Source organism: Eschrichtius robustus, chromosome 6, assembly GCF_028021215.1.
Source record: "Eschrichtius robustus isolate mEscRob2 chromosome 6, mEscRob2.pri, whole genome shotgun sequence".
Classification (NCBI taxonomy): Eukaryota; Metazoa; Chordata; class Mammalia; order Artiodactyla; family Eschrichtiidae; genus Eschrichtius; species Eschrichtius robustus.
In genome coordinates this window covers 16249471-16277269 of record NC_090829.1, presented here as the reverse complement: position 1 = coordinate 16277269, position 27799 = coordinate 16249471, and the positions used below count along the sequence as shown (strand labels likewise).

At 41.5% G+C, this 27799-nt stretch overlaps 1 protein-coding gene across 2 annotated transcripts in view; it reads left to right on the top strand.

Annotated features, from left to right (window-relative positions):
* Positions 1–9914: 9914 nt before the first annotated feature.
* Positions 9915–27799, top strand: part of RYK (receptor like tyrosine kinase) — a 101757-nt gene continuing 83872 nt past the window's right edge. For both annotated transcript variants that reach the window (XM_068545939.1, XM_068545938.1), the window contains exon 1: positions 9915–10332. In XM_068545939.1, coding sequence (XP_068402040.1) covers positions 10104–10332 — 229 coding nt within the window. In that variant the 5' untranslated portion in view covers positions 9915–10103. The remainder of the gene's footprint in view (positions 10333–27799) is intronic.

Here is a 27799-nt window from a genome sequence, read left to right as displayed (position 1 = left end):
AGTAGCATGCTCCACATACTGCTCTGCACCTGGTCTTACTCATACACACACATAAGGAGCCTTCTCATTTTTCTTTACACCCACATAACCATGGGGACCCACCATAGCTTACTGAACCACTGCACTATCAATGAGCACGTTTCCCATTGTTTGCTATTATGAAATAATGCAGTGAATAACTTTGTCCACATGTCACTTCCTAAGTATGCAAATATATCCTTAGGATAAAGTACTAGAAGTGAAACTGCTGGTCAGAGAATATCCGTATTTGTAGACTTGATAGATAATTGTCAAAATGCCTTCCTTGGAGACCTGTAATTTTCATTCCCGTCAGCTATGACATGTTATCAAACCGTTAGAGACTGGTCAATCTAACAGGTTAAAATACAGTATCTCAGTGTAGTTTTAACTCGCATTTTTCTTATTTATGACTGAGCTTAAGCATTTTAATATATTTCCAAACTATTTGTATTTTTCTGCGAATTGTCCATTTCTTTACCTGCTTTTGTTGTTGTTGAATTGTAGATACGTGTGTGTGTGTTTATATCAGCTGGCAAAAGTTCTTCATACAGCATGCTTTTTTGACTGGGATAAAAATTGGAAAGATTTTTCCTCAACTTACCTTTTGCTTTTTAATTTTGCTTATGGTAGTTTTGTCATGCAGAAATACTGATTTCTTTTGCATGGATCAGAAAAATTGAGAAATCCCCTGGAAAACAGAAAGTGGATGGTATCAAATTAGGAGAAACAAGATCAGAGAAAACCACAGTGAAAAACCAGAAAAGTCCTGCTTTGGAGGTGGGAATGGTTTTTCAACGGATCAAAGCTCAGAGTCAATGGACCTGAGGAATGGGGGGGGTCCTTGGGTCAACCATGAGGATATTTAATTTGAAGCAACAGGGCTGGTGGAATCCTCTCTCAGCTCCTCTTGTGCTGAGCAGGGGTTACCAGTGGCGTTGTCCCCAGGATAAAGCAGTGCCTGGGCACTGGGGCCGCAGGGGCAGATTGATGTCTAGGCAGCAAGTGACACCCAGGACAGACATGAAGACCTCATAGCAAAAGATCCACATGCAGAGGCCCCCCCATACTCTGGGCACGGGGAGAGGTAGGGGCACACTCTCATCCCCAGAACCTGCACCTCAAAGACCAACATGGGGGTTTCCCTGGTGGCTCAGTGGTTAAGAATCTGCCTGCCAATGCAGGCGACATGGGTTCAAGCCCTGGTCCGGGAGGATCCCACATGCCATGGAGCAACTACGCCCGTGAACCATAACTACTGAGCCCGTGTGCCACAACTACTGAGCCCGCGTGCCTAGAGCCCAAGAGCCACAACTACTGAGCCCACGCACCTGGAGCCCACACGCGGCAACAAGCGAAGCCACCGCAATGAGAAGCCCGCGCACCGCAACGAAGAGTAGCCCTCACTCGCCACGACTAGAGAAAGCCCGTGCACAGCAACAAAGACGCAACACAGTCAAAAATAAATAAATAAATAAATAAATAAATAAAAGACCAACATGGTTCACAAGCCCAAGGAGGAGAAGGCAGTCAAGAGTCAAGAGGTACCTGCGGAAAACCAGTTCCCTAAAAGAGAGTAGCAAACTCAACAACAAGAAAGACTGATGTCTGGGGAAAGAGTGAGCACAAAGAGAAGAGTTTAAATGCATATGAGTAATTGCTCCAGAATGGCTAAGCACATGGGCTCAGGAATCAAATACCTGAGATCAATTCCTAGATCTACCACTTTCTAGGTGTGTGGATGGCATTGGGCAAGGTAATTAATTTGTGCCTCGATTTCCTAATCTATAAAACGGGGATTTAAATAATACCAATATCATAGGATTATTGTGAAAATTAAATGAGATAATCCATGTAAAAACACTCGGTTAAGCAGGTAATAATAAGTGCTCAATAAATATTAGATATTCTTTTATTATTATTATTATTATTTAGAAAAAAACAAGAACCAGCTGTGGTTAAAAAAGCAACCATTTGAGAATTTGTAAATTAAAATCAAATTTATGGCAATTTTTTAAATGAAAAAGATGAACTGAAAAATACACTGGACACAGATAAAAAGGGAATTAGTGACTGACATTCTGGCCAGTGTACCCAAGAGGTAAGGGATGGCATGTCAAGGGCCCAGTCTTTAACTGGCCTCCCTTCCTTCCCCTTCATGGCGGCAGAGATTTGGCCGGCACACCTGGAGTGGGGAGTTGGGGTGGAGATTGGTGTTTCTGGGGCTAAGGTTTTAGAAAGCAAGGCCAAGAGTTTGCTTAACTATGGAAGGACTGAACAAATAAGCAGATACAGTGAGGAAAATGGAGCCAGGTTTCTTACTGTCATAGAAGGGAGTTACAAATAGGGGATGAGGAAGGAATGGTGTGAGAATGGAATCAGAGGTATTGATGCAAACTCATGGATTTTACAGATCCATGTGTGTATGCATGCATATACACACACAGGAATATACATACATAAATGCATTTATTTCCTTGCTCTGTCTCCTCAGAGGGCCTAGAACCAATTATACCCCAGTAGCAGTAAGCATACCTAGCTCCCCAATCTTGGTTTCTGAATACTATTCTCCACTAAAAGGAACTGGGGTTCCTAAGAAAAATGGCTTGATTCCAGGGTTGGGACAGAAAAGTACAAGAGGAGACAAGAATATTTCGTTGTTCCATAAAGTAAGAAAATGTTCAACCAATGCCAGAGACATACCAAAGGACATAGGAACCAACTGAAGTGGCCAAATCTCAAATATCATCAAATATGTCTTGAGACTGAAAAATATATAATGATAGCAATAGATTATAATCCATTGAATAAAACAAGAATTCACGAATCCACACTGATATAAGTAAATTTTAAACATAAATAGGAGAAAAGGAAAAGGTCTCCCTTATGGTTGAATGCCAACTAAATATGGAAGGAATAATAAAGTTAAAAAATCATCAATGGATGATCAAATTAGTACATAAAAGTTTGATGAAGAATCAGAGATTTAAAGAATCTCAAAGTATCTCCCCCACCACCCCTAATTTTTTATTAATTACAAAGGGAAAAAGAATAACTTTACTAAAAGGAAATGTATCAGACAACACATTAACCAAGTGATCAAAGTTAACATATATATTTACTTATTTATTTATATTTATTTCCTATTTGTTCTGTTTCTCTGGAGAACCCTAATATAATTGGTTACAACACTTAAGAATGGAATATTCAGGGGACTTCCCTGGTGGCACAGTGGTTAATGCTCCACGCTCCCAATGCAGGGGGCCGGGGTTTGATCCCTGGTCAGGGAAATAGATCCCACGTGCATGCTGCAACTAGGAGTTCACATGCCACAACTAAGGAGCCCATGTGCCCCAATTAAGGAGCTGGCGAGCCACAACTAAGGAGCCCGCCTGCCACAACTAAGACCCAGCACAACCAAATAAATAAATAAATATTTTTAAAAAGAATGGAATATTCAGTAAACCAACATCCTGTGTCTTCTGATACCATGCACTGAGAAGAATACATCATTTCAGTGATATTCCTGCCAAAAACATGTAACCTGAATCTAGCCATGAGGAAACGTCAGGCAACACCAATTGAAGAATGTTCTACAAAATACAAGAAATTCAGGCAAAAGAAAGGTTGAGGAACCTTTCAGATTAAGGAGACTAAAAAGACATGACAAGTGAACTCAATGTGTGATTCTGGTTGGATCCTGGATCAGGAAAAAACAGTTATAAAGATTTTGTTGAGACAACTGACAAAATTTGAATATGGACTGTGGATTAGAAAATAGTATTGTATCAATGTTAAGTGTCTATATTTTGAAAATTGTACTATGGTTATGAAAGAGAATGTGTTTGTTGGGAAATGTACAATGAAGTACTCATGATGTCTACCACCCATTCTTAAATGGTTCAGAAAAAAAAAGCATTTCAATCTATCCATCTAGGAGTGACAAAGGAAATGGAGCTGAGAATTTCCTGGATTTTTTCTTAAAGACACCAGATCCAGGAATCTCAATAAATTTCAAGCAAGGTAAATGGAAAGATATCCACATTTACATATATCCTACTGGAACACCGCTAAAAAAGATCTCTTAAACAGCCGTAAAGAAAAGAAAAATAATGTGTCAAACTGGCAGAGTTACAACTGACTTTTCAAAAGCAATAATGGAAACCAGAAATAAGTAAGGAAGAGTATGTTAGGAATACAGGAGACCCCTGAGGATGTCCTTAGTTTACCTTGCCCTCTGATTAGGGTCAATGGAAAACTATGACAACCCAATCCAGGCAGGCTTAGTAATGGCCAGACCCTTTAGGAATGAAGGCTTGGGTCACCCTACCACATAAAGAACCATGACCAGCTGAGGTGCTTGCCGAAGGCAAGAGGAATACTACAGAATGAGTAGTAGAAGAAGGTAGTTATAAATACCAGCTACAGTCATGGGACCAGCTACAGAAATGATGCCTGTAATTATCATGAATTCTGTTACATTCATTTTTTCCATATGGGAACCATTTGTCCCCAAAGCTTATTTTATTATGAAAAAAATTAATTTTGTTATGAATACATTTGTGTGTATATACACATATATTACACAAATATCTTTGTCTTCTTTCCACTCTTATTTCCTTTTATCATGTAACATAAGATGTACTAACTTTATATCAGTATTATTAATTTCACATCATAGTATTTGAGTTGTAGGATATCAGGAGAAGAATAAACATCACTCAAGGATTTTACCTCCACTTCTGGGGAAGAAATTAGCATGTTTTCAGTTGTACATAGGGGAGTTGTATCATGTCGGCAGAGTTATGATCTCATTATTGTTTTTATTTAGAGATTAAACATAGTTTAAGGAGATGTATATGGGTGCCAGATTCACAAGGGGTAGACTTGTGATGGTCAATTTTTATGTGTCACCTTGACTGGGATAAGGGATGCTCAGATAGCTGGCAACATAGTATTTCGGATAAGTCTGTGAGGGTGTCTCTGAAGGAGATTAGCATTCGAATCTGTAGACTGAGTAAGGAAGATCACCCTCACCAATGAGGGTGCCATCATCCAGTCCAATGTGGGCTTGTAAAGAACAAAAAGGTGGAAGAAGGGCTAATTCCCTCTCTGCTGCCCTCTGACTTACTCCTGGTTCTCAGGCCTCAGACTGGGATTTAAATTACACCATTGTCCCCACCCCCTTCTCAGGCCTTTGGATTCAGACTGAATTACACTACAGGCTTTCCTGGGTCTCCAGCTTGCAGACAGCAGATCCTGGGACTTCTCAGCCTCCATAATCATGACAGCCAATTCCCATAATAAATCTCCTCTTATCTCTCCTCTCTCTCTCTCTCTCTCTCTCTCTCTCTCTATATATATATATACACCCACATATATTTACTTATTTATTTATATTCATATCCCATTGGTTCTGTTTGTCTGGAGAACCCTAATACAGTTAGTTACAACAACTAAGAGTGGAATATTCAATAAATACAATAAATAGTACTTGGGACAAATGGCTCCCCATATGGAAAAATAAAATTGTGTCATATGCCATATATAAACATAAATTCCAGATGGATTAAGGGGCTAATTTTTTTTAAGGTACAAAAGCATTATAAAAACACAAAAATTATTAATTGTGGAGTTTTTCTTAAGCAAGACACAAAATGCAGAAGCCATAAAGGAATAGATTGTAAGATTTATCTAAAATGAAAATCCAAAATTTAAATTAAGTAAAGGACATCATAAGCAAAGTTAAATGACAAGGGACACAGTAAAAGAAAATATCTACAAATCAAGAAAAAAGGTGAACCACTCACTAGAAAAACAGGCAAAAGCTGTACATTGAATGCGCAATAAATACCTACAAGAAGATGCTCAACCTCACTGGTAATGAGGGAAACCCAGATTAAAGAGTTATTTTGTCTTTCGCCAGACTGTCAAAAGCAAAATGAAAAAACCCTGATATATTACCTTGGCTCTTTCATTTATGCCACTGGTGGAAGGGTACATTGGTAAAGTCTTTTGGAGGGCGATTCAGTGGAATCCATCAACATTAAAAGTTAACTCCCTTTAACTCAGCACTTCACTTCTGAGAATCCGCTCTTCTGAATATCTACGTACGTGCACAGAGATGCACGCAAAAGGATGTGTGGTCCATCACCAGAACTGTGAAATCTAGCACTGTCCATCCCAACCAAAATGCCTCTGTGTGTCCTGTCATGCAAGCATCCTCAAGACCTCAATTCATTTTGATCAGGGAAAAAACAAATCGTGTCAACAATTACCCATTTCTGTAAAACTGAAAGAAACCACGCACGTACAGTTGCATGTATGTGACACGTGTAGGTAAATGTCTAGAGAAAGGGCTATAAGAACATACGCCAGTCTGGGAGGTGGTGGAGAGAGATGATGACTTGCGTCAAAGAGGATGTTCATATTTTCTTCCAGGACTTTGGTGCTGCTTGACTCATTCACACCGCAAGTGGAGGGAGAAGGTTTAAAAAGTAAACTGTTCCATAGTACACAGAGCAGTGTTCCCAACTGCCACTTGCAAAGGAAGGGGGTGTTTTCAGAACTTATAGCCATCCGTTTCTAGATCCCTCCCCTAGCTGAGTGAGTGCAGTCTGGGTTGGGAGTTGTTCTCAGGGCTCTGTGAACTGGGCATCTATCCTTGTGGACATGCGTGAGCCAGGCTCTGAGTGGGCATAAGACTCCACGCGTGAACACTCCAGTCATTTCCCTTAACCAGGATGTCTCACCCCTTCCCCGCTGGCCCCCGACGGCCCAGTGCTTCCACCCACCCACCCTGCTGCATCTCAAACCCAAGGCTGGCCTTTTTTAGGAGCAGTGAAACAAGTCCTGATGATGGTAGTTTCTGGGCCTGAAATTTGTCTCCTGGAGGAGAGTAAGATCAACCAAAGTGACAAGCAAAACCAAGAGCGGGGGCAGCGGGTGGAGCAGGATGACGACTGTGGCCTTCATTTCCTCCAGGCAAAGAAACCTCAGAAGGCTGAGGTCAGGGCTTCCCAGCATTTTCGCACTGAGGCTTATTGGGAAATTTCAAAAGTTGCCACCCACACCCTGACCCAGGAGGGAGAGGGGACTCCTTCTTCAGAGATTGGTTGGGTGTTGTGTGAGACCAAGTACCCTGCAGAGGTAGGAGAGACTGGGAACTGGTTCCCCCTCTGGGCAGTTAAAGTGTTGGGAAGTCAAAATTTTAATGTTCAGAAGTTAACATTTGAGTGTAGATTTGAACAGATGAAGGATGAAGCCATGTGGATGTCAGAAGGAAGAGCATTCCAGGAACAGCAGTGCAAAGGCCCTGAGGTAGGATCATGTCTGATGTGTTGGAAGTACAGCAAGGAAGCCACTGTGGCTGGAGCTAAGTGAGTAGGGGGAGAGTAGAAGAAGACTAGATAGGACAGGAAGGGAGGAAGGTGAAGAATGAGAACTGCCTTGACATCTTGTAAGGACTTTGCCTTTTATTCTAGATGAATCAGGGAGCCATTGGCAGTCTAAGAGGCAGGGAGTGACTTGATCCAGCTAAGGTTTAACAGGATGGCTCTGGCTGCTGTGTTGAGAACAGACTAAAGGAATAAGGGGAAAGCAGGGGGTCAGTGAAGTGGCAACTGAAGTAGTCCAAAAGAGAGATGGTAGAGCTGAGATTTTCTTGACAGAGTGGCCGGCATCACTTGGAGGGCCTGTGATACTCTTGGGGGACAGGGACTCCTTAGAACAAGTGATGCAATGTGCATACCACTTCTCTGTGTGTTGCTACACCTTGAAATTGTTACTTCTGTTAGTCTGGGGTGGGGCCTAGGAATTAGCATTTTTGCACATTCCCAGGTGATACTACTATTGGTCTGGGAACATTGACAACCACTAGCTTTTTCTTCCTAGCACTGATGAAAATGTGCAATTGATATTCATCATACCTCCTCAAGGAAGCTCCTTAGTCACCCCTGCGTCCCAGGCCCAACCTTGATGCCTGGCATTAATGTCTTGAGCTTGGCTCTGGGCCAGGCATGGTGCTACCTGGAATGAAGGTCTTGAGGATCCCTGGTCTGAACGGTTGGAGATAACTGGTGATGAAATTTCCAGGAAGTGGTCATTAGAGGGAAGACGTTAATTATAATAACAACAACAATGGATGTGACACCCACCCACTCCGGTGTCTGCCTAGGTGTTTTACTGACATCTTCTCCAATTAAATCCTGTAAAAGCCCTGTGAATCTGGCATTATCCCCCTTATTTTATAAATGAGGAAACCAGAGGCTCAGAGAGTTTAAGTAATTTTCCCAGGGTCACACCACTAACAAGTACCAGAACCCAGCCAGGCCTGACTGCCAGACAGTTCCGTGCTCTGCTGACACCACACTCTACCTCAGGAAGTCACTGATAAGAGGAGATTGCCTTGAAGACAGGGGCTTCCTTACATGGGGACTGTGAGTCATTTTAAAAAATGCCGGGAAGATGCCATCCTTTAAAAAAAACTCCTACTGTCTGAATTGAGAGCCTGTTCACACAGCACATCACCAGCCCCAAGCCCTTCTTGACAGATCCCTGGTCCCCTAATAAGTAGCAGTGGCTGCCCCAAGAGAAGTATTTTTGCTGACCTTTGTGGCTTTATCGTTCTCGGGTGGAGCACTTTTCCTCAGCCCTCACCCTCTTCTCAGCCTCCTCCTGTAGAATGGTGGGCACAGTATTCTGTGCTGGGGAGTTGAGGCTTGACAAATCAAGGCCGGTTTATCTCTAAACGCAATCCATCCCTCTCAGTAGAGAAGGAGAAAATCAAGTTCCAGGACTTCCCGCCTCATCAGCCAGGCTCTTCCCCCACCCACCGCAGAGGATAAAAATAGCAGCCTCCCAGGGCCTCACTGCTCTCGCAGCAACTGTGCACTGAAGCTGGGCCTGGCCGGAAGCAGCTGTTCCCAGAGGCACAGGCCTGGTGGGAGGCATAGGGTCAGGGCAGGGACCTGCCCACAGGGGCTAGGTGACCCGGGCCTGGCCGGGATGCTTGGAAACCTCACGAAGAGAGGCGGCACCTGGAGCAGGTTTGACCGTGACACATCAATAAATACATCACGAGGTGCACCAGCTCGCTGGTCGGCCTTTAAAAGAGACGGTGTATCCGTGATTCTTAACGTCTTTCAGGGACAAGGACTCCCTAGAACAAATGAGGAGAGGTACATATCACTTCTCTGTGTGTGCTCAAGCCTACACACAGCACACACTGAGAGACAGACACACACTTTTGCACACAACTGCATATGGGGGGGGAGCTGTCAACGTCCAGCATGGACCATGGGTTGACAGCCCCAAATTCAGGTTGATTATAGAGACGCAAAACGATTATAAAAAATAAAAATTTGTAACGTGTAGGAATAAGGTTAAAGTTTGCTCAACAAGATCTTCTTGGAAAATAAAAGTATATAATATATATCCATCAAAACAGACACAGAAATGTTAATGTTGACCTCCGTTGGTAGGATAAAAGGTCTTTTCTCTTTTTCTCTCCAAATAAAAAGCATGTTTCTCTTTTGCCATCAGAGCGGCCGCATCCAGGCATTTCCTCTGGAAGCCTAGTAGGCTGCAGGCGCGGCCCGGGGCCTGCCTGGAGTGTGTGTGTGTGTGTGTGTGTGTGTGTGTGTGTGTGTGTGTGTGTGTGTTAGTTACAGACAATAGACAAGCAAACATCAGGCTGGTAACAACGTGGGGCGGGGACGGGCTCCTTTACAGGGTGACCGGGGAGCCCTTCGCCTTCGGAAGACCTGGAAACCCAAAGCGCTACTCGCCGGGCTCGGGCCCGCATGGAGGAGGCGGTGCGTGCGTGCGCGCTTTCGAGGCGGCGGCGGCGCGCGCACGCGCGCCACCGCGGCCCGCCTCCCGCAGCGGAAGATGCGGCCGAGGAGGCGGCGGCGGCGGCGGCGCGCTCCGGCGGTCTGAAGCGGCGGTAGGCTGCCACGGGCCGGCGGCGCGATGAGCTGGGCGGCCGCCCCCGGCTCGGGGCTGTGAGGGGCTCGGGGCCGGGGGTGGGCGGCGGCGACGCAGCGGGCGGCCCACGCTTCTTCTCGGCGGCGGCGGCGGTGGCCATGCGCAGGACGGCGCGGCCGGGGCCGCCGGGCCGGGGCCGCCTCCCGTGGACCCGCGGCCTGAGGGCCCCGCCGCCGCCGCTGCTGCTCCTGCTCGCGCTGCTGCCGCTGCTGCCCGCACCAGGCGCCGCCGCCGCCCCTGCCCCGAGGCCGCCGGCGCTGCCTCCCGCGTCCACGGGGCCCAGCGTGAGCCTCTACCTGAGCGAGGACGAGGTGCGCCGGCTCATCGGTGAGTGGGGCCGCCTGCGCCGGGGCGGGCAGGTAGGGTCGGGCCCCGGTGCTTCCGGCCGCCGGCGGCCCAGTCCGCGCGACCTGGACCGCGGGCGGGCCGGCCCCAGCGCCCCGGGTCGCCTCCGGGCCCCGGCCTTTGCCTGCCTTGCTGGCCGGGAGGTGTGGTCCCTGCCCGGCCCCCGCCCTGGGCCAGCCTTCCGGCCTCCCCCGCACGCCGCGGAAAGACCCGGGGACCCCTCGGCCCCCGGCGATCTACCCCATTCCAGCCTGCTTACAGCCTCTTTAGCCTTTCGCCTTATTCCCTAGAGGCAGACTCTTCTTCCCTGCCGCTCCAAGTTTCTTTGACCTTTCCTCAACGTGTCACTCTAGGGCCCTGGATTTTGGATACTCGAAATCCACGTTTTATTTAGGTTAAATCTGCTGTGGTTTTGATGCTGCAGTAGAGGCCACACTACGGTGCTCATACTTTCTGGTTATCGTAGTTTTTTGTTTTGTTTTGTTTTGTTTTTAAATGAGAGACAGAGATTGGTTATAAGGGCACTACATGTTCGTGGCAGTCTCCAAATCTTGGGACCGATAAGCGTATTTTACAATAGTGAATGAATCTCCAGGTAGCCGACCTTTTAGCTTCAGTACCTTTTTGGTTCTTGTCTTGGATGTGTTGGAGTTTGGACTGATCCTGAATTTCTGGGCCACTCTTCTACTTAGAATACCTTGTAAGAAAAGGAGAACTTGGTTTTGGGTCAGTTGGTGGTTCTGTGCTACCTAATTAGCTTTGTCATTGGGGAATTAATTTGAAAAATGTGACTTTGTGGATTCTGGAAATGACCCCTTAGAGGAAGGTCTGATAGAAATGGCCCCAAATGGGAAGTCTTTGGTAGTTGCAGATAGCTAGACATTCACTTTCTTTTGTGTATTATGGGCCAGAAAACCACATTTTTTTTTCATCTTTATTTCACCTCAGATTTTTGGTGCGTCTAAGTGTTTGAGGGGAAAAATTATTCTTTTAAGCATCCATTAGCTGTCATTTTATTCATTTTTTTTGTTATAAGACTTTCTTGAGGTCTACTGAAGTCCACTCAGTGTTAAAATGGAACTGCTTTTAAGCAGGCTGCTTAGACATTGTTATATATACGGGTTTGTCCCCTTTAACCAAAGAATGCTGTGTTTTTATAATGTCCTGCCATTCTATAATCCTCTTTTTAGTCTAGCGGAATTAGCTGAATTTAATTTAGCTAAATTAAAATAGCAAATTGGATTAGTACTTGAAACAAGACTAAGGTTTAGGAAAAATAATGAATGCTTATAAATTGACTCATAGCATTAATTTTAAAAATATTAATGTATTATGCATGGTTTTGTAAAGGTTTTTTGGTTAAAAGCGTGTATATAATTTGTGACTTTGTTTACATGTAAGAAACTAATTGAGGTAGGGGACATGGCACAACCAGAGGCTGACATTGATTGAGTGCCTGCCATATACTTCCCCCTGCATGTTTTATACACATTATTTCCTCTAATTTTCTTGTGACCCAGTGAGGTGAATATCATTATTCCTCTTTTAGAGATGTGCAAAGTGAGACTTTAACTTGCTCAAGGTCACACATTTAATAATCTTTTTAAAAAAATAATCAAACATAGTGTTGACATAGGCCACAACAAGTTTCAAGTTGCAAGTTTCATTGAATGAAATAAAGGTATTTATTTAGAAGTTTGATTATGGCATGGTGGAAAAGAAATCATTGCTAATTAATACTTGAAATGATGTATTTGTTACCTGATTGATGAGCATCCAGTTTGTGCCCAGGAATTAGCTGTTGGGAAGAGGGGAGGGAGGATTTCCTTACTGATCAACCTTGGTTCACATCTGGGACAAGGGGAACCTTCAGTAGTATTTTCTCTAATGCAAACAGAGTTGACCTGTTACAGTGGGTCTCTTGACTCTCCATCCTGCCAGATCCAGGTCCTCTCCTTCCTTCCATCTTCCTCATCTATTCTGACTTTATTTTTTGGCTGCCCCTGGCTGGGGAAGAACAATTAGGTGGGACTGAGATGTATATCAGGCATACTGATTTCTCAGAATGCAGTTTCCCACAGGAACTCTTATGCTTATGGTGTTTAAGACTACTTGAAATACTTTGTACCGTGTTTTCATATCATTATGGGTTAAATGCCTTCTGAAAGCTGACTTGGGAAACTAACCATCACTTTATAATATTTCTAAGACAGTGAATTTGCAATTCCAAGTGTGAGACTTACAAATGAAGTTGGTAGTGACATCTTTATAAATTGAACTGATTGTTCTTGACATGAGAATAAGTTGTTTTAATCCAATTAGTATATGCACATAGTTAAAAAAAGAAATCAAATAGTGCTAAAAGATCTCAAATGAAAAACAGCAGTCTTCTGCCTTTGGCCTTTTTATCTTCCAGGCTCTGCTTTCCAGTGGAAGCTACTATCCCAAGCTAGCTCTTTTTTTTTTTTTTCCTGTTTTTTTTACTTTTCATATTTTGAAATCAATGTAGAATAAGCATTTCACCTCCTAGTATCATAACTGAGCAGTTGCCCTCTTCTCTTGCCCAAACCCCCCCAGTATAGTTACATCATTTTTGGTAAAACCAGCAGTCTGTATTTAGATTATTGTGTATATATTTATATTGTAAATTTTTATTATACATTATTATATGTATACACGTACATATACGTACACACACATATATAAACTCACTTGTGAGTTAAATAGTGACCCATGGTTATGTTTTCTTTTCCTGTATGTTATTGTTTTTCCTGGAGCAAATAAGTGACTTATAAACTTTTTGAGTCTTTGCTGTATCTATGGCTACATTCTCTCATACACTCCAAGAAATATGTTAAATGCCTTTTGATATTTTTTTTCCAGGTAACACATCAAATCATCTATCACTTTCACTTGGTTTCCTCTTAGAGACTCCCTGCTTTGGAGCCTTCCATCCTCTTCTTCCAATCTGGACAGTAGGATTATTTTTCCTGCAGATTCTGTACTCTTCTCTCCTGTCTTGGAGCCTCTGTTCCCTGGATCTTCTGTCTTCCTTTTTCTTTGTTTGCTTCATTTTGCTAAAGTATATCGCTCAGTAGCTTACTGAGAAGGGTTGCATGGGAGGTAAATAATTTGAGGCCTTACATGTCTGAAGGTGTCTATCCTATCCTCATGCTTTATAGGTGATTTGGCTGAATTTAGAATATTAGACAGAAAAATATATGTATATTTTCACGATTTTTGGTGGCATTTTTACACAGTTTTCTGGCTTTAAGGGTTTCTGATGAAAAATCCAAAGTCATTCTGATCCCTATTTTTCCTTGTGTGTTTTTTTTCTTTTTTGGTTGTTGTTGTTTGTTTGTTTTCTGTTTTTTGAGCTTAGGGTCTTTGTCTTTAAAAAAATTCTGTAATTTTATCAGCTTCTGTGTGGGTCCTTCCTTCTGTTTGTGGTCCTTCTAGGCTTAGTGAGCTCTTTCAATCTAGAGACTCATATCCTTCAGTTTTCAAAACTGTCTGTTACTTCTGATAATTTCCTACCCATCACTTTCTTTTGTTTGTTTCTGAGATATCTATTGGTTTGGTTATTGACTTTTCTGGAATTGATCTTCAGATACTCAACGTATGTTGCCTCTTATTTATATCTCTATGTTTGGAAGTGGGAAGAGGGGGAAATTTTCTCAATTTTGTCTTCCAAGCTCTTTTATTTTTAAAATTTTAATGATGGTGATTTTAAATTTTAGGACTCTTTTTGTTCTCTGTTTCCATTTCCATTTCATTTTATTCTAATTTTATGGATGTATTATCTTCACTTATCTTTGAGGCATGTGTTTGTTGTTTTTAATTTTTTCTGTATGTTTAACATTTTTAAAATATTTCTTCTGCTTCCTCCAATGTGCCTGTTCATTTCAGAGTTCTTTTTCTGTTCATTTAGATAGTATCTGTTGATCCTTGGCTGTCTATAATTAAGAGTGAGATGCTGAAAAGTTGATTAGGGGAGGGCAAGCTTGTGGGTGGGTAGGTGAGTGGTCTACTGGCCTCCCTTGGAATGTGGGTGAACTTTTCATTGGGAGTCCCCCCGCACACACACATATCAGCACCTTCACGTCTTCTTTGGGACTGGTCAGTGTCTGCAGAGAAGACACCTGCAGTCTGCTGCCTCTGGTGTGCTTGGTGGTACACCAGCCTCCTGCCTCTGTGGTTCAGTTTCTTCAGAAAAACATTGGGTCTCTTGCTGGACCTGGGGGCCCAACTGCTTTGAATGCCCCTCATCAGAGGCTCCCCCTTTGACAGACCAGAGCCTCAGGCCAGCCTTTGGTGGCCCTTGTTGCATCCAGGGCTGAGTCCCTCCAGAGGTCCTGAGAGGCAGTGACCACTCCTTCAACTGCTTCTCATCTTGCAAAAGTTTGTTGAAATATATGTTGCATTGTCTTCTTTCCCTTTCTGTGTTTGTGGTTTAATGTCTTTGTGATTTCATTACTGTCATTTTAGAGGAGTCCTAGGAGGATGGGGGTAAAGGTAGGTGGTCATTCCACAATGTGTAAATGGTTGGGCTTTGACTATTGAAGAGCTGGTGATGTGTAGTTTTTTGGTGCTAACAATATTAGGAAGAGTAGTGGTGGTGGTCACAGAAATGGTTGACACTTGAATTTAGAGTGCTGCTGACGTGTGGCAGTCTTTTGCCTGTGTCAGGTACAAAGGTAATCCCTGTTTTGGGTGTGTATTGTTACTTCCATAATATAGATGAGGAAACAGATTTGCAGGAAGTGTGTAACTAGTTCATTCCTTGGTAGTAGGGCATGCAGTCTTGATGGAAGTCCATCGGTATAGAGACTCCAAAAGCCTCAGAAGCTTTATGTGGCGTCCCTGTGTCCCCAGGCCCTGCTTAGGCTGCAGTGTAGGCATCCATTTCTCCATTTTACTGATGAGGACTGATCTGGGGTCCTTTGGGCAGTGAGTAGAGGGCCAGGTCTTGACTCAGTCTGGAATCCATATTGCCTCTTTGTCAGCTCTGGAGGAGCTGTGATTAACCAAAATGCTTAAGGAGTAGACTCGGCAAGCCTGCTGCCACATGTGCTCATTTGTGGTCTTGATTATTATCTGCATTGTATCCTGTTCTCTATCTACTTGATAATTCTAATAGCTGAGTTCCCTGGAAGTCCAGAGCTGGTGAAATCAGTCTGTGTCTGGGGCAGTACTAGGGGTGTGGGAATAAAATGCTGATGGGTGGGGGGTATGATATAAACTGGTCATGGCAGCGGTGATGGTGGTGATAGGGAATCTGTAGGAGTCGGGGGAACTTCTGAGAATAGACTCCACCTCACACCACTTAGAAATTCACTTTGGATAACTTGCCTCTCCGTTAAAATAAATATCCTCTGAAAGAGTTAAGAATTGTTCACATCTTTTTTAAAATCAGTTCAATACTAGTTGAGATCATTGCTCCCCAAATCAGTCCAGTAAAAATTTTTGAAGCCCAACCAAGTACCATATATTGTGGTAGAAAATGGCAATTCAAAATTACTGAATTCCTTTTCTTGAAGAACTCAAAATTTCGTAGGGGAGGCTAACAGTTGTATCTACAACTATAACACTGAGATAAGAGTTATACTGCTGATTGATATAAGTTGTTGTGGGAATGATTACGTTTGACTGTAGAAGGAGGGGGAGTGGAGAGGCTTAGGGGCTTTCAGGAATGTGTTCCAGGAAAGGAGACATTTGAGCCTCATCTTGAAGGATGAACTTGAAAGACAGACAAGAGGAGTATTTCATGTCAGGCAGAGAAAATAGCGCGAACAAAGCCATAGCTGTATGGAAGCAGATGTGTGTGAATTCAAGGAGTAGGCTAAGGTGAGAAAATTTGGCAAAACCAGGGAGTGGCAGAATATAAAGCTGGGAGGTAGGTTGAAATTGGGTTAGGAATTTGAAGTTTATTTTATAGGTAACGAGGAACTGTTGAGCTTAGGAAAGGCGAGTACACAGAGAGGACTGGGTTATAGAAAAGACAGCTTCGGCCCCAGTGAAAAGGGTGGCTTGAAGACTGAAAAGCTGGATCTGGGAAATGGGACAGAGTCAGCCTTGTGCTGGTAAGAGGAATCAACTAGGGCAGTTGAGGGGGGGTGGGATGGATTTGTGAGGAATTTTCTGGGAGTTTGGAGAAGACTTAGTGGAGGACACCTGAGGGCTAAAGAAGAGGGAGGAGTCACAGAGGAATCTGAGTTTCAGATTTGGGCAGCTGAACTGAAGGACTCTTTTTGGGAAATGGTTGAGGAAAAAGAAAGATGAGATGAGCCACGTGTTCCTCTCCTCCCAGCACCTCTCTTCCTCTTCAACCTCAGGCCAAGTGTTGGGGGAGGGCAGTGAGGGTGTCCTCTCTGCTGGTGTCTGGCATATCGTGCCACTGCCCAGACTTTGAGAAGGTGGGTGCTGGTGGAGGTGGGTTAGCACCTTGCAGCACACTCTTAATCCTGGGCGTTTGGGTAGGATTGGTGGCATTGATGCAGCATTAATCTGAATCCATGTGTTCTTCACTGGGAGAGCAAGACTGAGACATGGTGCAATTGTGGGTTTTGAGGGTTTTTTTTCCGTCATCATGCTACACATGTGGGAGAACTCTGTCCAGTTATGGCTAACCTGTCCCCTATGAGTCATATCCTGAGTTGACTAGTCAGTTCTGAAGGTGCTGCCTGAAACACTGTTTGGATTTTAAGGATCATCTTAGAAACAAATGAAACATGTGGGTATTTTTTTGAGCATCACAAATTGAGAAGTTCCACAGCATTACTTTTGGGGTTTTAACACAGTTATGCCAGCGTTCTGAAAAAACTTGCCAGCTATACATACTAGAACAAAACAAAACAAAAACTTGACATGAAGTAGAGCCATTAGCTACTCTGAAATTATATTATGCTTAAAAGTATGCTTTTTTGTGTTATTGTTGATGTACATCAAGTACAGTGTTTTCTAATCAAGATGTTATTAAACAGCTTTCATTTATGTAGGACCTCTAAAAATGTGGTGTGCCAAAACAAATGTGTATATTGCTGAATTAAGTAATAAACACTTATTAATTGATTCTTCTTAACTGTGCCCAGCAAGTGACAGTGCTGAATGGTAGAATATTTCTGAAAAGTAATTTAATAGGTCCCATTCTTGTTCATAAGACAGATATGTTGTGTCTTGTTCATAAATAATGAACATGTTCTTATATAAATATGTCTTGCTCTGTGTCAAGTATTTCACATATTTTATTTTATCAACCACTGGAAGTAGATGGCATTGGCATTTTTCTATAGATAAAGCTGAGGCTCTGGGAAATTACAGAATTTGCTGGAGGTCACAGAGATGTCTAGGGCTATATGACTCTAAAGTGCATGCCTTCTCTACTCTGCTGCCTCTGAAAGTTAACAGTTTCGTCTTTATCTAACCAGATCATCTGAGGGGCTTAAACAAAGTACAGATTCCTATACCTACTCTGAGCAATTTGTTTAGGAGATCTGAGATGGGGCCCAGCCGGTGAGGTTTTTGAATGGCATGTTGCATGAATTGTAAGATGTACGGCTTTTTCACATTTGAACATCTCTGAAATTGGAACCATTTTACAATCAATGGTGAATCATCAGTTAATTGACAGCTTTTTTTCTTTCTTAGTGGCACAAAAAATAATGGTGCATTTTAGATTAAATGAAATATAGTATTGTAACAAGGTGATTTTTTTAAAAAATAAATTTATTTATTTTTGGCCACGTTGGGTCTTTGTTGCTGTGCGCGGGCTTTCTTTAGTTGTGGCGAGCGGGGGCTACTCTTCATTATGGTGCGCAGGCTTCTCATTGCGGTGGCTTCTCTTGTTGCAGAGCACGGGCTCTAGGTGCGCGGGCTTCAGTAGTTGTGGCACACGGGTTCAGTAGTTGTGGCTCGCGTGCTCTAGAGAGCAGGCTCTGTAGTTGTGGCGCATGGGCTTAGTTGCTCCGCGGCATGTGGGATCTTCCTGGCCCAGGGCTCAAACCCGTGCCCCCTGCATTGGCAGGTGGATTTCTTAACCACTGCGCCACAGGGAAGTCCCAACAAGGTGATACTGTGAAGGAGACAGACATAATTTGCCACCTTTCCTTTTTTTTGGGTACCTGTCACAACTTTCTTTCAGAGTTGTAAAATTCACTGGTGGTAAATTATTTACTTGTGGTAATGGCTGTGTAGTAATGTCCTTGCAGGGAAGGCACATGATGGCAGTGAGATATTACCGTTAGGTTTAAGAACAATGGCAACTCACTTTTCAGCTAGGAAGTTGCTGGCAAGAGAACTATCAGTGGTTCTCAACCTTATTTTGTGAAAGCCTTAGGGCCTTTTCCTAGACAAGGGTGTGGATCCCACACATACTAAGTTTTGCACACTGTGATGGAGGTTCTTAGACTTTGAGGACCTTACAGGACCCCCTGATGAAAGCTTATGCGTACATCTGAATGCCTCAAAAGCTGGTTCTGGAAGGGGGCATCTATTAACATTCTGTATTTCATCCTAGGATTCTTTGACCTCCTACGTGATTTTCTTTCCTTCCAGTTTTATTGAGATTTAATTGACATAAAGCACTGTGTAAGTTTAAGGTGTCCAGCATAATGATTTGACTTACATACATTATGAAATAATTAACCACAGTAGGTTTAGTGAACATCATCATCTCATATAGATAAAATACTAAAGAAAGAGAAAAAAAATTTCATTCCTTGTGATGAGAACTCTTAGATTTCCTCTCTTAACAGGGTTCATATATAACATATAGCAGTGTTAATTATCTTTATCATGTACATTCTATCCTTAGTACTTATTTATCTTATAACTGGAAGTTTGTACTTTTTGATTACCTTCATCCAACTCCCCCTGCCCCCTGAATTTAAAAAAAATTTGCATACATTAAGGTTTATTCTGTTGCAGTTATATGGGTTTTGACAAATGCATCCACTATAGTATCATATAGAATAATTTTGCAGCCCTAATAAGTCCCCTCTGAAGGGGGGCATTTATATTTATTAATACCTTTCCTTATATTTTAAATAAGTTTGTTTTTAAAAATGTATTTATTATGTAAAATTTCAAACATTCAAAAATAGACACAATAGTATAATGAACCTCTATGTATCCATCATCCTGCTTCAGCAATTATCAGCTCATGGCCAGTTTTGTTTGGTCTATACCTCTCCACTCCCCAATCTGCTCCCTTGTCCTACTCCCCCTCATCTTCTGCTTGGATTATTTTGAAGCAAACTCAGACATAAAATTTTGTAAAAAATTTTTTGGTGTGTATCTCTAAAAGATAGGAATTCTTTAAAATTTTGTAATAACTATTATCACACCTAAGAAATTAACAGTAATTCATAAATACCAAATATCTAGGCTTAGATCTTCCTGATTTCTAAATGAATGTTTATGTAAAGACTCTTGCCTGCCACCTGTTTCTTCCCTTGTCCCTGCTCCCCACCATACCACCGTTCAGTTCCTTTGGTGCCAAGCTTTTCTCACCCTAGGGTCTGCATTTGATGGTTGCTCTGCCTTATGTACTTTTCCTAGATCTTTACATAGCTGGAGCCTTCTAGATCTCAGCTTAATGTTACTTCCTCAGAGAGCCTTGCCTTCCTAGGGTTGACCCTCAGTGCCACTCTGTTCTGTCACCCTGTTTTCTTTTTTTTTTTAAATTAATTAATTAATTAATTTGTGGCTACATTGGGTCTTCGTTGTTGCGTGCGGCCTTTCTCTAGTTGCGGCGAGCAGGAGCCACTCTTCGTTGCGGTGCGCAGGCTTCTTATTGAGGTGGCTTCTCTTGTTGCAGAGCACGGGCTCTAGGCGCACGGGCTTCAGTAGTTGTGGCTCGCGGGCTCTAGAGTGCAGGCTCAGTGGTTGTGGCGCACGGGCTTAGTTGCTCCACGGCATGTGAAATCTTCCCGGACCAGGCCTTGAACCCATGTCCCCTGCATTGGCAGGCGGATTCTTAACCACTGTGCCACCAGGGAAGCCCCCACCCTGTTTTCTTTTAAGTACCTGATACTTTTGTTGTTTCCATCTCCCTCTGTAGGAAGGCTAATTCTGTTTGAGTAGAGACCTTTTATATTGTTCCACTCTGTATGCCCAGCACCTAAATCAGTACCTGGCATATAGTAAGATATGCAGTAAAAGTTCAGTGAATGAATAAATGAATGAATCATATTTTCTTTTTTTTTGTTGTTTTTTTGGATTCACTATCTTGTGCCTTACTGGGGTCATCATTCTCTGGATCATTTCCCATTGCCCGCTAAGTTATTATCCAAAAGGGGATTGGACTGAACTTATGAATGTAAGTTTAAATAACTTAGTTTTAATAGCTTATTTCCTTTGAAGTTGCCTAATTTTCCCAAGTCTCTGTCCCCTGAACCCCCCCTCTGGATAAGGTGCCCCCCATCTTGGCTTCCATAGCTCTATACCACGTACAAACACATCTGTATCACTGTACCCATCATGTTCTATAGTTTCCCTACTGCATTAAGGCTACCTCATGGCTTGGCACATAGCTGTCTCTCAGCAGACTGCTGGTCCACACTACAGTTGAAGGGCGTAAAATATTCAAGAGAGATTCTGGCAAAATAATTAAAAGCTGGAAAACAGAATTTCTAATCTTTTCTTCTGAAATGCTAACCTGCTGTTAATCCTAGCCAGTGTATTTTTTCATCTCCTACATTGTAGTTTTCATCTCTAGGAATTTGATTTGGGTCTTTTTATATCTTCCATGTTTCTACTTAACTTTTTGTGGGGTACAGTTACAATAGTTGTTTTAATGTCTGCTGATTCTAACATCTGCCAGTTCTGGGTTGGTTTCAGTTGATCTGTCATCTATTTGTCTATCTACTTATTTTGCTTTTTTACATGCCTGGTAGTTTTTGACTAGATGGCAGACATTATGAATTTTACCCTGTTGGGTGCTGGATATTTTTGTATTCCTGTAATTATTCTTACATTTTGTTCTGGGACTCAGTTAAGTTACTTGGAAGCAGTTTGATCTTTTCAGGTCTTGCTTTTAAGACTTGTTAGATAAGACAGGAGCAGTGCTCAGTGTAGGTCCAATTATTCCCCACTACTGAGTCAAGACCCTTCCGTGTACTTTCTCCATTGACCTGTGACTCATGAGGTTTTCCAGTCTGGCTGGTGGGAATAGGTGATATTCCAAAATGTATGAAGTGCTATGCACTGTTAACCTTTTATTTTTTCTCTGTCCTTGTGTAGTTTCCTTATGCATGATCAGTACTCAGCTGAAGGCTCGAGGGGCAACCCTCTGCAGATCTTGGAAATTCTCTCTCTGTGTAAGCTCTCTGTTCTCTGGTACTTTGTCTTATGTACTCTAGCTGTCTTTGTCTTTCTGAACTCTCATATATTTTGTCTATTTTTTGATTATTTCAGATGAGAGGGTTAATCTGGTCCTGTTATTCTATCTTGTCCAGAAGTGGAAATGGCCAAGGATTATCTTTTTGATTGTTTGCATCTTTTCTAAAGTTGTTTAACTCCTTAGATTATTTGTTAAAGGAGAGAATTTAATCTAATTTCAAGAAAAAGCTCTAAGGTTGTATACCTACGCATGCATGCACATGTGCACAAATGTGGGTTTATAGTAGATAACATGGTGTGGGAAAATATTGGATTTGGAATCTGCATATTTGAGTTTTAAGTCCATCTCCTCCTTCTGTTATATGTGGGTAGGCAAGTAATTAATGTTTCTGAGTGTTGGTTTCCTCATATATGAGATGTATAGCAGGATGTCTGTTATCATATTGCTGTAATGTATATGAAAATGCTACATAATCCTCAAAATAATTTATTTTAGTTATTGGTGGGGGATTTGTATGTTTTTGGATAAAAACTCAAATCATAGAATGTTAGAAAGAGAGGTCACTTAGACATCACCTGGTTGATTGCCTTGGGTAGCAACATTTATCACTCGCTGAGCAATTACTTATTGAATGTACACTAGGCCTTATTTTAGGGGCTTGACATGTTTTGGTGAATAAAACAGATATAGATCCCTGGCCTCATGGCACTAACTTCTAGCAGAGAGCTAAGTGACTTGCCTTAGAAAAGAATTCAGGTAGCTTTGGAACTGGACTCCAAGTTAGCACTTGGAGTTGCTGGCAGGGAGGAACGATGTTTGTGAGTTCCCCATTGTGCTTTGAGCCCCTGGCCATAATAGCCAACTCTAAGTTACTAATGGCCTCCACGGCTGACTGAGAGTGTGTGCTCCTATTAAGAGTTGGCTATGAAAGAAATTGAATGGTGGTCATGTCAAACTGTGAGTAAATTACTCTGTCTCTACTCTAGAGCTGTACTGGCAATGCATGCATGAGCTTGGTGAGATCATTTTCTTCTTTAAATAGTGCAGGAACCAATGATAAATTATTTTCCAAAGTATCATTTTACCAGATACTAGAACATTCTCACGCTATGGCAGGGCATGCTTCGTATTTTATGTTATAGTGCTAGAGATTATGGGTTATGTTTTTGTTACTTACTATTCTTACATAGGAATTGGGGAGCACCTTTAACATCTTTGCAGTTGTGGTACAAATCACATCTTTGGGAGAATTCTTTTATGGATTTTTTTTTTAAGATGACAGCTATATTAATTGGATGTGAAATCTTGTTCCCTGATCCTGTGTTTTAGTGTCAGCCCTCTATAATTTCTTATCCATCTGCTGTAGTATTTTCAGATGGGGAAGGTGATGGTATTTTTTGAGTCATCCATTTGAAATCAAAAGTGACAATACTCGTGAAGAGAAAAAAGAGTGACCACACTCTCCCTTTGATTCCACACAACTTCTCTCAAAGGTCATATCATCACAGGTACTAGAGAGGCAAACCTGAGCACAGCATTTGTGATGGAGAGCTTTGGGTTTCCATTTTCAGGGATCACTGAATTACAGTCAAAGTTATGTACTGAAATGGAAGATACGGGAGGGGAGATGCTTGGTACTGGAATAGTTGTATCCTGTAGCCTGATCTGTTAAAGCAGTGGCAACTGATAGCCATTCCAGTGGATTGTTTTAAGTGAGCTGTTGATTTTGATCACACATCATGTATTCTTCTTAAAGTGGCAAAGTGAGGAAAGGTGCTCAGTGATTGCAGATGCTGGCTTTTCCTTGAGAGGATCAGGAGGTTCCCTTCCTTGACGCTGACCCCCTAGCCACTTCTTAGGGACCAAAGGATGGACCACTTGCCTTTCCTTTGAAGAGGCCAGTTTTAGGCATGGGATGAGGAAGCAGCCTCTAGGAAGGGGGTGGAGGGGAGGGGCATATTTACTTTGTCTTCCATTGTTGATGTCTTCGTTCTCTTAAAAGCTCACTTTAATTCTTTTTATACTCTCTGTGTGTACATGTGTACTCTCAGCCCATTTCTATCCAGACACTTATGGTTGCAGGAGAAATGTAGGAGGAAAATCTGAATGGGCAGAGATCACATGAAACATCTCACTTAATCTACAAGAATATTGTTTAAACAGCTATGGGGATTGAAGATTTATGTGCTTTTTCATTTTTAATTATGAAGATAGGATGCCCCTTTCCTATAGTCTAACATTTGTAAATTCCCTTCTTATGATGTAGTTAAATATTAGGTCTCAGCTTATTTTCTAGGTATAATTTGACTATAGCTAGGTTTATGAGATTTTGATGGACAAATTGTTACTTTATTTTATTTATTTCAGTTTGTTCCCATAAACCAGGAAAATTTGAAGTAAGAGCTCTGTATTTATTTAATTTCAGCATTGATTAAAATACAGAGTATTTAGTGGTTTCATACATAGTAAGTGATTTTGGCTTTTTTTCTCTGGCTTGTATACCACACTGTCCTCAGAACCTAGAAGATTATTTTGACTAAATAAATTTTTAACTTAAGCTTTGACTAGCATTTGGAAACCATTGATGATATCATAGAATAATAGAGTTTTGGCTGACATTTGGAAACCATGGATGATATCATAGAATAATAGAATTTTGGGGCTGAGGAGGGACTTTAACTTTATCTGGTTTAACTCCCTTGTTTTATAGTTGAGAAAATTGATGCCTGGAGAAGGTGGTTAAATAATTGATTGCCAAAGGTCACTCAGCTGCTCATTAGCAAAAACTCTGCTTTAGTTCTGTTTCTACAACATCACTTTTGTTTTTCTACCTTAACTGATTCCTGATGTTTTCTTTAAAACATCATTTCCCTTAAAATCTATCTTTGATGTAGTTGATTTTTATCTACGGCCAGCCATTCATGCATCTAACATTTGAGTACCTACAAATACCCTAAGACCCCAGCCTTCCTTGTGAGGTGTGCAAGGTAGTGGGGAAGACAGACATGTGAACAGCTCCTGGAATGTATTTTGTTATGTGCTGTAAGGTGGCTCTTTTTTAAAGGGACGTGGTTTGGTCATTGGCACTAATCGACCATTGTTGTGGCCTTAGGAAACCAATAGTTAACTTTTAAAATCGTTTAGAATAATTTTTAAACTACTGTGTTATTTGAACTTGAGCTACACAGACCAGGTCATGTAGAACACAGGCCTTGAATTAAGCTTGAGCTTTTTTTAATATTGTTTAGGGGAAAATGAGTATTCCTTGATGGATGTTGAGAGTTTTGGAGAAATAACTTTGGATTTTCAGCTTGGAATTTGGGTTGTTTAAAAATAACTTATGAACAAATGTCATATTTTCTAACAATAGAGTAACATTCCTACTTTGCTGGAATTGGCAGTGAGAAATTTAAGTCTGATTATTATAGGCGAAGAACTGAAATGTTTTTCATCTTAGGTTCGAAGAGAAAAATTCTATACATTATAATAACAAAATGCTACCTCTTCAATCCAGGGCTGTTCGCCCTTGTTCCTGCCTGCCTTCCCGCAGAGCCCCTTTCCACCTTCCACCCACTCTAGTTCGCCTGCTCTGTCCTCTGTTCTGCTGGTCCTTTCAGTTTTATCTTGTAGGGCTCCAGTTTTGTTTTGAGGTCTCCTCTGACTCTTTCATAGTGCTGCTTTATCTCTTGAGCTTAACTGAAACCTGATTTCTTCTTCTTTTTTTTTTTTTTTGTCCTTGCCCTTTATTTTTTATTTATTTATTTTTTTAAACATCTTTATTGGAGTATAATTGCTTTACAATGGTGTGTTAGTTTCTGCTTTATAACAAAGTGAATCAGTTATACATATACATATGTTCCCATATCTCTTCCCTCTTGCATCTCCCACCCTCCCTATCCCACCCCTCTAGGTGGTCACAGAGCACCGAGCTGATCTCCCTGTGCTATGCGGCTGCTTCCCACTAGCTATCTATTTTACATTTGGTAGTGTATATATGTCTATGCCACTCTCTCACCCTGTCACATCTTACCCCTCCCCCTCCCCATATCCTCAAGCCCATTCTCTAGTAGATCTGTGTCTTTATTCCCATCTTGCCACTAGGTTCTTCATGACCTTTATTTTCCCTTAGATTCCATATATATGTGTTAGCATACTGTATTTGCTTTTCTCTTTCTGACTTACTTCACTCTGTATGACAGACTCTAACTCCATCCACCTCACTACAAATACCTCCATTTCATTTCTTTTTATGGCTGAGTAATATTCCATTGTATATATGTGCCACATCTTCTTTATCCATTCATCTGTCGATGGACATTTAGGTTGCTTCCATGTCCTGGCTATTGTAAATAGAGCTGCAATGAACATTTTGGTACATGACTCTTTTTGAACTATGGTTTTCTCAGGGTATATGCCCAGTAGTGGGATTGCTGGGTCGTATGGTAGTTCTATTTGTAGTTTTTTAAGGAACCTCCATACTGTTCTCCATAGTGGCTGTATCAATTTACATTCCCACCAACAGTGCAAGAGTGTTCCCTTTTCTCCACACCCTCTCCAGCATTTATTGTTTCTAGATTTTTTGATGATGGCCATTCTGACCGGTGTGAGATGATATCTCATTGTAGTTTTGATTTGCATTTCTCTAATGATTAATGATGTTGAGCATTCTTTCATGTGTCTGTTGGCAATCTGTATATCTTCTTTGGAGAAATGTCTATTTAGGTCTTCTGCCCATTTTTGGATTGGGTTGTTTGTTTTTTTGTTATTGAGCTGCATGAGCTGCTTGTAAATCTTGGAGATTAATCCTTTGTCAGTTGCTTTGTTTGTAAATATTTTCTCCTATTCTGAGCATTGTCTTTTCGTCTTGTTTATGGTTTCCTTTGCTGTGCAAAAGCTTTTAAGTTTCATTAGGTCCCATTTGTTTATTTTTGTTTTTATTTCCATTTCTCTAGGAGCTGGGTCAAAAAGGATCTTGCTGTGATTTATGTCATAGAGTGTTCTGCCTATGTTTTCCTCTAAGATTTTGATAGTGTCTGGCCTTACACTTAGGTCTTTAATCCATTTTGAGTTTATTTTTGTGTATGGTGTCAGGGAGTGTTCTAATTTCACACTTTTACATGTACCTGTCCAGTTTTCCCAGCACCACTTATTGAAGAGGCTGTCTTTTCTCCACTGTATATGCTTGCCTCCTTTATCAAAGATAAGGTGACCATATGTGCATGGGTTTATCTCTGGGCTTTCTATCCTGTTCCATTGATCTATATTTCTGTTTTTGTGCCAGTACCAAACTGTCTTGATTACTGTAGCTTTGTAATATAGTCTGAAGTCAGGGAGCCTGATTCCTCCAGCTCCATTTTTCGTTCTCAAGATTGCTTTGGCTATTCGGGGTCTTTTGTGTTTCCATACAAATTGTGAAATTTTTTGTTCTAGTTCTGTGAAAAATGCCAGTGGTAGTTTGATAGGGATTGCATTGAATCTGTAGATTGCTTTGGGTAGTAGAGTCATTTTCACAATGTTGATTCTTCCAATCCAAGAACATGGTATATATCTCTCCATCTATTTGTATCATCTTTAATTTCTTTCATCAGTGTCTTATAATTTTCTGCATACAGGTCTTTTGTCTCCTTAGGTAGGTTTATTCCTAGATATTTTATTCTTTTTGTTGCAATGGTAAATGGGAGTGTTTTCTTAATTTCACTTTCAGATTTTTCATCATTAGTGTATAGAAATGCAAGGGATTTCTGTGCATTAATTTTGTATTCTGCTACTTTACCAAATTCATTGATTAGCTCTAGTAGTTTTCTGGTAGCATCTTTAGGATTCTCTATGTATAGTATCATGTCATCTACAAACAGTGACAGCTTTACTTCTTCTTTTCCAATTTGGATTCCTTTTATTTCTTTGTCTTCTCTGATTGCTGTGGCTAACACTTCCAAAACTATGTTGAATAATAGTGGTGAGAGTGGGCAACCTTGTCTTGTTCCTGATCTTAGTGGATATGGTTTCAGTTTTTCACCATTGAGGACAATGTTGGCTGTGGGTTTGTCATATATGGCCTTTATTATGTTGAGGAAAGTTCCCTCTATGCCTACTTTCTGCAGGGCTTTT